At 54.4% G+C, this 14,341-nt stretch overlaps 1 protein-coding gene across 17 annotated transcripts in view; it reads right to left on the bottom strand.

Annotated features, from left to right (window-relative positions):
* SNX19 (sorting nexin 19) overlaps positions 1 to 14,341 on the bottom strand; it is a 111,556-nt gene that overhangs the window by 91,023 nt on the left and 6,192 nt on the right. For 13 of the 17 annotated variants that reach the window (XR_014574652.1, XR_014574653.1, XR_014574654.1 and 10 more), the window contains exons 6-8: positions 14,152 to 14,248; positions 13,718 to 13,904; positions 11,402 to 11,531 (exon numbers count right to left, since the gene is read on the bottom strand). Coding sequence is in view for 13 of the 17 variants with exons in the window: in XM_083808395.1 (XP_083664521.1) it covers positions 11,402 to 11,531; positions 13,718 to 13,904; positions 14,152 to 14,248 (414 nt within the window). In the remaining 4 variants the exon portion in view is untranslated. The other 4 variants (XR_014574655.1, XM_083808392.1, XM_083808393.1 and 1 more) reach the window with 4 other exon arrangements.

Below are 14,341 nucleotides of genomic sequence, written 5' to 3'. Positions count from 1 at the left end.
ACTCGCTGGCCCTCCTGCTGGGCCAAACCGTGCCCTTTATATGGCAACAACCTGCAAATCCCGAGGCTGCGCCGCGGGAATGCCACTCCACAAAAGGGCTCCGAAGTGTTTGCAGCCAGGGCAGGGGAGATTTGTCAACACCACCCAAGCTGGTCAGGGGAAGTTTCTACATCAATCAGGCGGCCCCTCTTTCCAAGGTGTTAAATCACTTCCCTGTGCAACAGCAAAAGCCATGGCCATCAGTGAGAACTCACCACCGCCTAAAATCTTTCCCCGCCAGAACAAGGGGGAGCCAGCGGCCAAATCCTTGACACCACCGAGGTCAACGGGAGGGTCCCCGTTGACTTCTTGGGGCCGGGACTCGCCTGCGGCCGCCGTCCTCAGCAGCAGGGGATCCAGAGACAGAGAGGAGCGTTGGGCCGGGCTGGGTAGGGAGAAGGCTTGGATTTCGCCAGCGCTTCCAGAGTCCCAGAGGAGAGAAGTCCGCGAGCGGGGCCAGGAGACCCGTTCCTCTTGGCAGCTGGCGTTCGTGCTTGCAATTCCGTCACCACTACGCCCCGGCAGCTCACAGTACATCCAAGAGCATGGGCCCTGCCAAGGCAAACTTTATTTAACCTGCGCTCTGCCAGACTGTCTGCATTCTTCTCAGGCGAGGCATTTGGGCCAAGGGCGTCTTTCCCCGTGCAACCAGGGCAGCGCCATCAGAACATCAGGAATAGCAACACCTAAAGGTAAGCGGGCACGAGGGCAGGTAGCCATCACCGGGGCCAGGGCTGCAACCCACCGCTCCCTTCTTCAGCAGGAAAAAAGATGCCTAGCTGCAGGCTGTTAAGGCTGCACACCTAGGAGACACCAGCTGCAAAAGCAAAGAACATTAAACCCGCACTGCAGCAGCAAGGCCAGCTACGTCTCAGGGCAAGGTGGTGCTGGTGCGTGCTGTGCAGCCCCAGAAACAGCACCGGGGATGGAGACGCACGGCCTCTACGCCCCGTCTCGCCAGGGACCCCAAGTACTGATGCTGCTACAAGACAGTGCCAGAGATCCACAGCTTGGCTGCCACCAGAATAACAGGACGAAATGTCACGGCGCTGTCTGGTCTAGGAAAAGGCCACGCCTGAAAGACAATTGTTCAAAAGAGTTTATCTCCAGCAATCAGCAGAGTTTAACACCTTGGAGCCTGTGAAACCTTCCAGCCATCCCCGACCAAATTAAAGTGCTAAACTGTGGCTCCTCTAGGGACAGGAGCTTTCATTAACATGTTTTCATATACAATCTGTTTTCCTAATTGAGAAAACATCTGACAGGCAACAGAAGTTCAGAGACTTGGGGACGGAGCTGCAAACAGAACAACCCCACGTCTGGGGACAACAGATCCAATGTTGACTTGAATTTCACCTCAGCAACAGTCACTTGTCATCCTTTAAAAGGCTGCAAAAAGGACAAACTCTCTTTTTCTTAGGAATGTTCCTAAAATAGCAAAAATTCAAACAAATAGTGTGGAGAGTGAAAGCTGAACTTCGAGAAGACAGCACACATTTCCAGACGGCTCAAGAGCGGACTGAGAAGTGAGGAACGCTGGAAGGCCCCGAACAACCTTCCATCTCTAGCCCTTTTAGTCCTATAAAGTCCCCAGGATGAGGCGACAAGGCCTAGGAGTAACACCTACAGATCTTATCGCGTGTGCATGCACTTGGATTATGCAAGCGCTTGCAGGTCTTCGTTCCCACCGCCGCAAAACACAGTCAGTGGATGGATTTTCACCCCCTCTGGCAGCTCCCTGCCTTCCCGTTTGGGAAGGGAAGGGCAGGAAGGGCAGCAGCTCAAGGCAGACAGACGCTCTGGTGCCCTTTGCCAGCCTACCGGTGCGTGGACCCATCCCAAAAGCAGTGGGAAGAGAGGAACCATCAGCCTGGTCCCTCTGGCTCAGCATCCTTCCTGCAAGAGCAGCTGGTGCCCTCAGATGTTCCAAAAAAGATGATCAAAGCAGAGCAACGTGTCCATGAAGAGATTTCCTCTCTGCTCCCTCCAGTCGGTGCTCTCACCGCTCTCGACCTGCAGCAGTCCCACCACCATCCACGCTGGGGGACGCACACGGCAGTTGCACAGCAAACAGGGCCACGCCTGGGCAGCATTTATTAAATGCCGAGGAGCACATTTAATTCCTCCGCACTCACAACTGCATCTGCAACTCAGGGAGGTTCATACCTAGCTTTACTGAGAGCTCCTACCTGAGCAAACCCCGGGTTTCTGTGGCAAACCGACCTTTCCATCAGGCAGCCTTGCTGCACCAGTGCTAGGCCAGGCTTAAGAGTTCACACTTCTCGTACAGGAACTCCAAACACGTGGGCCCAAAGCCGACCTCCACCAGCTGATCACAGATGATTTTTCATACTATTAAAGGATGAAACATTTGAGATCCATGTGCCACATCAAAAATGCACAACCCCCTGTTCCCAGGTAGAAATAAATCCAGTAAGAAACACAAATAGAGCTATCTTTTTTAAGTTACTATTTCCATTCTGGTATTTCATGAAGAAGTAGCCTTAATAAGAAAGAAAGAAAAACAAACCCATCACCAAACCATCTCCTTACACTTCAGTGGAGACCAGAAATAGATAGCGAGTGACCTCCTGGGCTCAGACATTCAAATGCTTTGATAATGCCCAATGCAAAAAGGCAGACTGCAAAGGCTACGAGGTCCTGGCCGTTTGTCTGGAGGTGCATAGCTTGCCCATGCTGTAAGGGTCCTCCGTTTGAAATAGCTGCTGATGGAGGAATGAAATGGCTGCTAAAAAAGAGCTGATTTAATGCCATGGCTTAAGCTGGAACTCCAAGGTCAGCTGAAGGGGCCCATTAAGAGAGAACGGCAGAAATGCCCTGGGAATGAGAAACAAGGCCTGGGTGGTACATACCTTGGCTCTTCTCTGCCCCCTAAAAGTAATGGGGCTGCTAATGCAGAGCAGCCTAGATAAACAGAGTCAGGAAGGACAAAGCACTGTGTGCTTTGTGTTTGTGGGGTTTACCTGGCTCCTCTAAGTGGCCTGCCCAGAGGGTTCACCTGCAGAAGGAGAGCTCATCTCCACGAGCAAAGGTTGGACAAGTTGGGTTTGTGTTGTCTGGAAAAGAAAGAAGGACCACGAATGGTCCAGTGGACAAGAAGATGTAAGTACCATCCAAACTTACAAACAGCTGCTCTGTGTTGATAAACCTCTGCTTCCCTTGTCCATCAAGGTTGGGATGAGAACTGCTGAATTCATTTGAGCTGAGGAATGTTTGGGTTAAGCACTCAAGAAAACCTTCTAATGCTGATTGTGATTGAAATCTGAAGCAACAGCAGTTGTGATTCCCCCCCAAACTGGGGGTCGTAAGGATTCAGACAAACACAACCTGGAGCCCTTGTTAGGGTGAAGAGAAAGATGGGAATGCCTCTACTAGTCTGCTTTAGCTGTATAAATATAAATAGCTCTATAAATACAGATGATTTGTGCAGAACAGTAGCAAGTCCGGTTCAACATCTACTACCTTCCACCCCAGAACAAGGCCCCCGTTTCCCCGAGGTCAGTTAACACAGCGTGGCTAACCAGGAGCTCCAAAAGGGCCTGTGAGGCCAAGGTAGTGAAAAGGATTTAAGAAGAAGGCAACATCTGGAAATGCACAACGTAGTCAAGCATCTGACTCCCATGAAATCAGGAAAGGCTGATATTTAAATCACCAGACCATCCCTCCCTTCTCACTACTTGTCCCCCAAATTCTTCCCCAAAGTGTGCCTCAAACCACAAGAATATCCTTAGCTCAAGGGCTCACGAAGAGCAACATTTCAATGCTTTGACTGTAAAACATTTCTTAGCAAAGCTTATAAAACCGAAGGAACAGCTGCAGCAGGCAGTTAGAAGCACGGAAAAACACAAACGGAGAGCTTTTGCCCCCAGGCTCAGCTTTTAGCACCTGCTACTCGAGCCCACGTTCACCTTCCCCGCACAGCCGCCAGCAGCAACACGTGCAGCTGAGTGCTGGCACGCTCTGCTCAAACACCTTCCGAGCAAACCCACACTTGTCCGGGCCATCGGTAAACTCTTTGGAGAGGAAGGAAATAGAAAAGAAAAAAAAAAAAAAGAAAGAGAAGAAAAAAGAAAAAAGCCCTCCATAAATCAAATACGAAGCATCCCGAGTCCTTTTAAACTTCTGGCCAAAGGCACACACGCAAAAAGTAAACTATCCTTCTCGCCTTACTGGAAACGTTCCTCTCCTGCTGCCCTATAAAAAGTTTACGGTTGTATATGCTACGAACAATGCGTCCTGTACCCCTGCCCGAGCACACGGTGATGAAGTGTTTGACCAGCGAGGCAGCGGCCCCGTGGCCGAGTGCCTTCCCCTCGAACAGAGTGTCTTGCCAGCCTCGCGCCTCCCAAACCCAGCCCGGCCAAGGGCAGCACACCGAAGGAAGGAAGAAACAAACGGAGCTGCAGGGAGCTGACCCAGGTAGCGCTGGCATCCGATGTGCCTTTACCCTGCCCGTTACACCGGCCTGCGTGCAGCAGCAAAGGCACTGGGATTTATTTTATCTACCTGACCTAGCACCGAGATGTGGAGCACGCAGAAGGCCTGGGAGAGGTGGGCACGGGCGACACTTCACCGTGGGGCGGGCAGGAGGAAAACCAGACCGTTCCCTACTGCTTGCAGGCATCAAGTTGTACCTCGGCGTTCGGATTTGGGGCACTCTGCTGCTGCTGCCACTTCACACGCTGCTCTCTCCTAAACACACCTGCTGCGAAAAGAAAGCTCGTAAACACAGAGGGCTCCAGCTCTCACATCTTCCCCCAGTGGGTTAACCAAGCCGCTCTGCTGCCTTTTTGCTCTTCTCAAAGTCAGATCTCCCTGCAACGCCATGGGGCTCGGGAAAGGGGGGGGAAGCTGCATGATTAAAAATCGTCCCAAAAACCCCTTGATTTTTAACAAAGCATCCCGGCTTTTGATAACATCTTCATCAAGTATTTATTGAGCCAATTAAGCTCTCAGCAGTGCCCCAGGGAGAGGCCAGGCTGTCTCAGCCAGGTCCTGCTCAGAGCAGATTGCTTCATTAGCCCACTTCAGAAACAAAATACATAAAAACACCATTAACCCTTCACAAGCCTGGGAAAACTAAAACCTGCAAGGAGAAATTATTTCCTCGCAATCCTTTTCTCCTTTGTCTCCTCTATTTGCAATAGGAAGTTACTTTTTCTTCTTAATTTGGAAAAAAAAAAAAGTTGGCACGTATCTAATTGCTGAAACAGAGTCAAAAAGAAAAAAAGAGATGCAGTTAAAATAATGTTGCAATTGTTATCAAAGCACAGAGTGCTTGCTTCGTTCCAGCGGCTGTTTTTGGAAGAATGCTGCTTCTAGATGAGGGGAAAAAAAATTGTTTGGGACAGAGATTCAAAGCCAGATCCAAAATTTCCAGGTGCTTGGAGACAACTGAATCGAGGCCCGGTTCCAAGCCGATTTTTATTTACTTTACGCACACACGAAGACACACGCAGTCCCGAGGACTGCTTTTGCTGACATACCACAGGCCTGCGGTTCCTATTGCTCCTCGCGGCTCCGATAGCCAACTCCAGCGACAAGGAGGAAGATGCCATAATGTGGCTCCCCCTGCACACAAACTCTTGCTGGCATTAGGCGGGACACGGGCTCGCGCCCCCGCAGGAGCCTCAGCACCCCCGCAGCCACCCAGCTGCGCCCACCAGCACGGCCCCTGGTTGCAGAGGCGCTTGCTAAACGTGCCCGCATCAGCTCCCCCAGGGAACAAGGCAGAAGAGATCGCATTTGGAGCAACTAAATCCATTCCGACACCGCGCTTTTGGCAGCTTGCTTCTGCCAGCAACACTTGGAGGTGCTGCCCGCGCGGCGCGGTGAGCTACCTGCCAGCCACGAGGCCGAAGGAAAGTGAAGCAGCGGCGCTGGGAACAGCTTTGGCACAAAGCAGCACGGCTCCTCCCGGGGCCAGCCCTGGGCTGCAATGTCCTTTTCGGAGATAACACAGGCAGGGAACAGTGTCTGCAGCAAACACCTGCCTGAGCACGGCCACGTCCTGCCCCGCGACACCCCCTACACCCGGTGATGTGGGTGTGGGGCTCACCTACAGCTCTGCACTCACCTGGCCCCGCTGTCGGACACAGCCCCGCGTGCCCGCGGGGCTCCGGACGGCCAGGACACGTCACCTGTGGGCAGCGTGTTCCCAGCGAGCCCGGGGCTGCAGGTGCTTGGCTGCCCGAGCAGGCAGGTTTACTCAGGGACATTTAAGAGGGTCAGGCAACACTACATGCCAGTGGCACTTTAAAGTCAAAGAGGATCAAGGAGGCTGCCAAGGGTCTTTGTTTTTGCCAGTTCTGCTGGCACAGAGATCAAGGAAAAAAGAGGAGAAAAAAGAAAACAGAAAAAATCAGCGAGCAACACCCTGAAGCTACGAGCTCCTTGACTCACACCAGCAGTTGCACAAGGGCCCGCGACACCTGGCCTGAAGCTGATGGGCTCCGGCACGGGGCCCCGATGCCAAGAGGACAGCAAGAAGGCAAGGGCAGCCCGGGGTAGTGCACGGGGTAACCTGCAACAGCCTACCTGAACCCATCCTGCATGACGGTCACGGCACCGTGCCACATCCCTGCTGAAGGAGGGACAGGAGGCGGAGGCACACCGCGTGCTGCGGCATCCTTTGGACCAGCACAGACGCCTGGGTTGCTGTAGGGACCCCAAGTTTGGCTGCAATGCTGCTCGGTTAACAACTCAGGGCCCTTGCTGATCACGGGCAATGGATGCTGGTCTGGGATGTTCTCACCTGGAGGGGCTGGAGGTGGCTGTAAGCCGAGTGAGCAAGCCCCTAGCAGCAGGGCTAATGAAACCAGCCACGTTGCTGAACTGCCACCGCTGGTGCCCACGGTGAATCTGTGACGGGGGGGGACGGGAAACTTGATGGCACAGAGGCAGGGATGGCAAGAGGGGATGGTGGTTTTCACCCCCACGTGGAATAATCCCTGTAACAGCCAACTCCAAGAACATTCTGGGGACAAGGGGGACATGTCCTGCTCTCAGGAGACATGTCTCTCCCCAGCCTTGCATCCCCCATCGAAAGTGCACTGAATATCCTAGACAGCACTGGAAAGGAGAAGGATACATCCTGGCATAACCCACAGCCCTGCAGCTGCTGGCCCCGGCTGCAGCACTGGGGCCCTGCAGCACCAAACAACCCTCCTCTGCGCTGCTGCCTACCTGCGCGCCCTGGGGACAGCCGGCAGCTCCCCCTCGTGCCGGCAGAGGCGATGCGCTGCGGGCAGGGACAGCAGCCTGAGTGTTGCATGAGTGCAGAACCAGAGCTAGAGAGGGAGCCCCAGGAGGAAAACGAGAATTTGCCGAAGCCAGCCAGCCCTCGGGTGCCAACGTCCAGGGGAGCAGAGCCTGAACTTGCAAGGAACTGTGTCCCCAAAAGCCTGGTGGTCATCTGTAACCTGCCTCCCGCCTGCCCCCGGGTCTCTGGCTACATCTCACGGGTTGGAGCATCACCTCTCCAAATCCACCCGGATTCCCAGCCACCCACAAGGGCTCTAGTCCCTTCTTCCTTCAAGAGCAGTGACTTCAGAAGAGGAGACTGCTTGTTGGGGGACAGCAGCTCTCGTAGCCAGTTCCTAACAGGCTGCTTTGCTGAGGAAGAGGACGGCACAAAGCCTGGAGGAGCGCCGGCGACCCAAAACGAGCAGCAAGGCAAGCAGCTGAGCTCCTGGAGAAGGCAGGGGTGCTTCGCGTTTATCTGAACTCGTGCTCAGCGGAACGCAGCACCCCAAGCTGCCTGCTGCATGTGTGCTCCCTTCATTACACAGGCACCGCTGCTGGGGTTACGGGGTGCGACGGGTCCTCTTCTGTCAGCTCGGTGGCTTGCGTTGCTGTGGCTCTCCTGTGATGCGTGGGAAGGGGAAGCAAGCAGCTCTGCTCCTGGACCTGCACTGCACCAAGCTCTGGAAAATCACCTACGTATAAATCCTCCCCGGTCCAGCCCCAGAATCCCGGGCTCTGCTGGAAGGAGATGCAGAGCCGGGAGAGCCCCAGCAGGGCAAGACGGGCTCTACCTGGCTCCTGCTGGACCCTGACCCAGTGACCAGCATGCCACCAGGGACACGGCGAGGGCAGGGCGCGGGGTCACAGCCGCAGAGTGGCTCGCATGCTTGCCGTGTATTTTTAACCCTGCTTTGACTCACGGGCTCCAAAAAGCACACGGATTCTCCAAATGCTTTTTAGCTCTTTCCCCGAACACCCTCGGGGCCCAGAATAGCCCCAGCTACCCCCCTCTGCCATCAGGTTCCCGTTGCAGCCTCCCGGTGAGAGAGCAAGATCTCCATTCCCAGCCCGGGGGAGGGAAGCAGCAGCCGGCCCGAGGAGGGGCACGGAGCGGGGTTTGGTTACAGGCAGGGAGAGGCACACGGAGCCTGCTGGAAGCGCTCCTTGGCCCCAGGGCTGCCTGGGCTCCCAGCAAGCCTCCTCTCCACCCACCTCTCCTTTCTGCTCCAAAAAAGGATCACTCCCTGTTACATAATGGGATGAGCGCCGCTCAGATGCGGGCTTGCACGCGCGGCCTCCCTTTTACTTAACAATACCTTTTTCGGTCATACTGCCGTCCTTCTTGCTGCCATCGAGCTGACAGGCAGGGGAGACGGATAGTGCCTGGCTCCGGCTACTTCTGCTACAGAGAGGAGAAGGAGGAGTGTAGAAGGATGCTCCCTGCAAACGGAGTGGGATAGGGAGCCCTGGCTCACCAGCAAGGTAACGCTGGGCACTTCGTGTCAGCACAGGGGTCCTGTGGGCACCACGTACCTTAGAGATCAAGTTCCCAAAGGAGAGGGACCTGGTTTTCTGGAGAAGTTTGACCTCTGTGTTGGCGTTTCTTTGATTTTTCTGCTCTCGCACGAGGCACACGTGGTGCACAGCAGTGACAATGCCCATGGAGGAGGCTGCAGGAGCAGCACGTTTCCCAAAAACCAAGCGGAGAAGCGTCCAGCAGCAGCCCCCTTCCTGGCACCCAAAACTCTGCTAGGTCGGTTTTCCATCACCCACCACGTAACCCAGCCGCTGATGGGAAGGGAGGAGGGCTTCCTATCAGGGAGGGATGACTCCACTTGTACTTTGTAACCAGCCATGGCTAGAGACAGGCTGGGTGACGCCTGCCACCTCACGTTTGTCCACCCCTTCTCAGAGGCAGGAGCAATGACGCCTCAAAGAGCACACACTCCCCAAACAGCTTTGGTATCTCTCCACCTGCACAGGGTACCGGACACAGCGCCTGCCTCAGTACCTGAACTAAGGCTGTGCTAGGTCTGGCCTAGCAGTGATTAAGTTGCCAATGCTTAAATGGAACAGAAATGCCACCTTGTGTCCTTGGACGAGCAGTCGGCATCAGGTCTGAGCCAGAGAGCTCTTGATCTGCGCAGGGCAGCAATGGCCACCTGGGTCAGCCACGAGCACCCACCTCGGCCACCCTCCTGCTCAGGTATCACGAGGGTGCTGTGGCAAGCTGGCAGGGAGCACTCCTGTTCCCACGTCTTCTCCACTGCGGGGATATCTACGTCCCTCATCTCAAACATCCGCCCTGGGCACTGAGCTCTGCTCTCGTACCAGACCACAGCTTCTGTAACAGGCAGATGCTGGCTGCTCCCAGCAGCTCTGTGCCCGCTGCAGCGTCCTGCCCCCCGCGTGGGCTTCCAGGATCACTGAAAACCTCTCACCTTGCTTCAAGATAAGACAGCCTCTACCCTGATACTCCTTCCGTTCAGGGGACCAAAGCGCGTTCCCAAGCACAGCCTTCAGTGTCGGGGTGGCAGCTGCAGCAGCAGAAAGAGGAGTGGGAAGTATTCCCTGCAGCAGCCCCCGAGTAACGCTGCCCTGGCAGCGGGTCAGCTCTCCCTGCCAGCTCCTTCCCCAGCCCCTTCGCACCAGACACGCCGACTCCCGCCTGCTCCAGAACAAGCCCAGAGCCAGTGTCAACACACAGCTATCAGCACAGACGCACGCAGACCCAGGGACACGTAGTTAGCTCAAAAGGTTCTTTTTACACCCTGCGGGAGGTCCTGATCGTGGCACCCAGGACTCACAGGACTTCCTGCCTCCCTTCCAGCCTAAAGTTTGCTTGCATGCAGCACGTTCAGGTTCCCCCAGAGCCACTGAAGCAGGACTGCTACAAACACATTCGTCCTCATGTTCCTCTGCTAGCACAACACGCAGAGCTCCTCCACCTTCCAGAGCCAGGCATGTGCTTTGTGTATGACAGCTTCTCTAGTGGAAAATACCAACGCCACGTGTCCGTGCTGCAGGCCCCCTGGGTGACGGGGACACGGCTTATTAGGAGGTGATGACGTGCATGCTCAAGCTCTCATACCTCCGTGCTTACACACAAGGATTGGGTTCCAGCTCACTCCCCAAAACACCAGAACCCATTTTGGAGAAGCGGGAATGACACCCACCTCCTCCCACGCAAGGAAACCGACCTGGGAGTGACAGCCAGCAGCCCCTGACCTCAAAGTGCTTCGGCAACCTCTGCTGAGGGCAGCTCAAGTTACCACCCAGGTTACAATGTGCTACCCTGCACATTCTGACACCGGCTTTCAACATCTCCTGTAGAAGACAGGGTGCAGGAGTGGGAAAAACACTGCTCTGAGGCTCCCCCTAGCCAAAATTCTCCTGGGAAGGCTTATCGTTTACTCTAAAGGACCACATCCTCAGCTAGCGATAGTCACCGACTTACAAAAGAAAACAGAAATGCTCTCTATTTGTGTGCCTTGGCCCAATGCCTTACCACACAGAGGCACTGGCCTCAGAAAAGCTTGGCAAGTGCATACCAGCTGGAAAGGAAATCTTTCCCTAATACATCTGTGGGTCAGTGCCCAAGGCACAAGCATTACTGGCCCACTGCAGACTGCAGAGGGACACATCGGGGAGAGCGAAGGCCCTGGGAGACTGCAGTCCAAGCTGTTAATTGACAATTCCCTGTTCCCTGTGCCTGTTCATTCTCCTTTTGCAGAAAGAAAAAGCTGAGGCCCCAGGCTGCGGTAGACCAGCAGAAGCCAGCTCCTCCCTGGAGGGCTGAGGAGATGAGTACACTTGCTCCTTCAGTGAGGTAGGAAGCCTCTCACTCACAGGGCTGGATCTTTCCTTTCCCTTGTGTTAAGAGGCAGAAGGCTGTCCACTGGAGTCACGTTGCTGCTCACGGGGAAAGCAGCTTACATTGCAAACCTCCGAGATGCTCACTGCACATACACGTTACACCTCCTGATGTTTGATGCAACAGGAAGTATTTATCTGCGTTCGGATAAAAACTCTGTTTTAGTCTAACTCGAGAGGCAGTGCTGCCACAGAGCTGTGAGGTTGGTCGCTGAGGCCTTACCTTTGAATGAGGGTCCCAAAGAGCAGGTGGAAGACCTTTTGCACGTCCTCCGTGCAGAGCCAGCTCCAGTGATCCATCAGGAGCAGGCGCAGCAAGTCCAGGGCCAGGTCAGCCAAAGCCGTCTCTGAGTCTGCAAGGAGGAAGAGGAGGCTCAGATGAGGAAGCCAGCTCAGATCCTAAGCAAATATGGTAGAAAGCATCACCTGAAACCCACTCTTCTAGCCAAGAGCCTGAATGATGCTCTGCTTCCCAACCCAGCACCTCGTGCCACGTGCTAAAGCATAGCCAGCCTGGGGCCCTGCCCTCCCAGCATCCTGCCCCGAGCACTCATTTCCTCTTCCATTCAAGCAGCACCATCCTCTTCTTCCAAGGGGCACACCAGAACTTGTCCGCTCCAAGTGCAGCTTTGCTCAGTTCCTACTCAGTTCAGCTGAGGGATAATCAAATCCCAGACCATGCACAGGGATGGCAGCGTGCCCAAAGCAGGCGAGATGGACGTACTGACTGCACATCGATGAGGAATATCTTTCCCAGTCTCCCTTAACAGTCTCCCCTCTTTCACCGTGCAGTTTTCCAGGCACAAGGCTCCGGTCGGTGTCTGTGGGCTGCCATCGTGTGGCAGGCCCAGGTCTCAGCAGGACGATGTACAAAACACCTGGACAAACCAGATGCATCAGTCCTGACAGTAACCCCTGCAGGTGCCGACATATCCTGGGTGACGCTGACCGGGGACAGAAAACCTTTCTTATTCCCAGATGGATGTCAAAGCCTACGGCACACGTTCAACATGCTAGAGTGACTTGTGCGCTGCTCGGCCCCAAAGCGTTGTAGCTGGGGTGCAGAACAAACCCGTTAACGTACCACAGACCTGCCTGAGATAATCGCTCCTAGGCCAGCACCCCAACCTGCACGGCTGCATCTGCTCTGTCAGCGGAGTGTTACCGTGTGGCAGTAGCTCCTACTCTGCTGGTCCCCAGCACCTCATTTTTCAGCCACTCTCCCCCTGTGGAGAGCCAGCAGGCCTGCTGGAGACAACGGGGAGAGGGATTCTGAACCCTGGCTTGCCTCCTTCCCTCCCTGCTGCTCACCAGCTGGACTAGTAACTCCAGGCCGTTCATTTGGAGGAGATGGCATCCGAGCGCTCTCAGCGCCTCTTCTCTGGGCCACGCACAAGTTAGTCCTTGCTTTGCCCTTTGAGCCTTGACTTCCCTGAGCTAAAAGCAGAGCAGGCTGTTTAGCATCACCGCAGGCCCACAGGAAGAGTCGGGATGAAGCTCTGTTTATTCCCATTAGATCCAAGCCTCCTTCCCCAGAGAGCTGCTGGCCAACCCCCCCGAGAGGTCACCCAGTGAGCAGACAGGGATGCTGGGTGCCTTTAGCCAGTCCCTCCCCACATCCATTCCCCTCATCCCGCCCTGTCTCAGCTCTGAGGCATCACAGACCTGCAGGGATCTGACATCAATGACACAGGATTTCCTTAAGAGTTCAGCTAACTTGGCCTGCCTGTATCTCTTGTCCTATGCATGGAGCACTGACCTCCGATTCTGGTCCTGCTCCCCGGCAGCCCCAAATCAACTGCAGGCATGTGGCTCAAAGATTATAGGCAAGGCTGGTAGCACAGGCTAGGTTTCAGAATACCAGACCCATCTTGTCACAAGCATGTGCTTTCAGTCAGAGCTTGCCAAACCTGAACCACTGGAGTGAAGTTTTTGGAAAGTTCCAGCTGATACAGCTTAGCTATTCCAAGAAGATTAGAGAACATATTTTTGCTCATGCTCAGGATAATCTTGTAACCGCTCTGAGAGGACATAGGACCTTTGTGCTTCAGAGGAGAGATCTATAACCAGAAAGGGAACATCATTCCTTGAACTGAGGTTACGCATTTACTACTCCCACCAAATTCATCCAAACGTAACAACCTCAGATGTCCTTTTATAGTGTATCAACATACCAAGGCTAACTTTAGACTACCAAGAAACTTATTTGGCAGTTTAACAGAGCCTGATTTTACAACATTAGCAGTTTAGGTAGCATGTCCTTAAGAAATATCTCTGGAGTAACTGCAGAACTTCACCAAGGTGAAGATCTACAGTGACAGAACCAAGTAAAGACCCAATTTGCTTCCAATAGCAATACGGACCAGAGCGATCTCCCAACAGGTATGGAAAAGACTCGGCTTGCCTTCTCTTTAATGAAGGTGCAACAGGCAAGGGACCAGGTCCTTGTGCTCAAGACCCTGCGAGCTGAGCGTGCAGGCTCTCAGCAGGCAGCTGCTGCAGTACCAGGGGAGAAAGCCTGAAACAGGGCTGAACTCACCTGTGTCTGTGTCTGGATGCACTCCCTGTTCCGACGGGCCCAGCCTGTCTGCATCCTCCTGTGTGGGGCGTTCATTAGCTTCTCTGCTTCCCTCACCCTCAGGAGCTTTACTGGGGACAGTCTCCAGCAGCTTCTCCTGCTTGTGGATGAAGGACTCCATAGCAGCCAGCGATAAAGTGCCAGGGCCCTGTAAAAGCACCGGTGTGTTAGCACCACAGTCTCCACTGCTCAGACAGCCCCACTACCACCTGATTTGCAACTTGCTCTGTCCAACGGCACAACAAGGGCTGCTCACTGCCCTTCTGCAAAGGCCTGGCATGTGGGAACAAGGCTGCAGCAATCACAGCTTTGTGCCCGCAGATAATTTCCAGTCAGCATCCAAACATGGCAATGATTAGGATCACAGAAGGATCACAAGAGGGATCTGAACTTACAGCGCTGCCCTCCCTCACGGAGTACACGATCCTGTCATGTGCTTCACTCACACTCAGCACTGGAGTGATTTTACTGGATGAAAACCTCAGCCGGGACCTGAAGAGGAAAAACACAGCATGGTCAGGATTTTCTCCACGAGTGACGAGTTCCCGGTCTCAGCCAAAACCCTGAACCAGCTATGTTTGTCCA

The sequence above is a fragment of the Anser anser genome, assembly GCF_964211835.1.
Source record: "Anser anser genome assembly, chromosome: 22".
NCBI classification, from domain to species: Eukaryota; Metazoa; Chordata; class Aves; order Anseriformes; family Anatidae; genus Anser; species Anser anser.
This window is presented reverse-complemented; position numbering and strand designations above follow the sequence as displayed.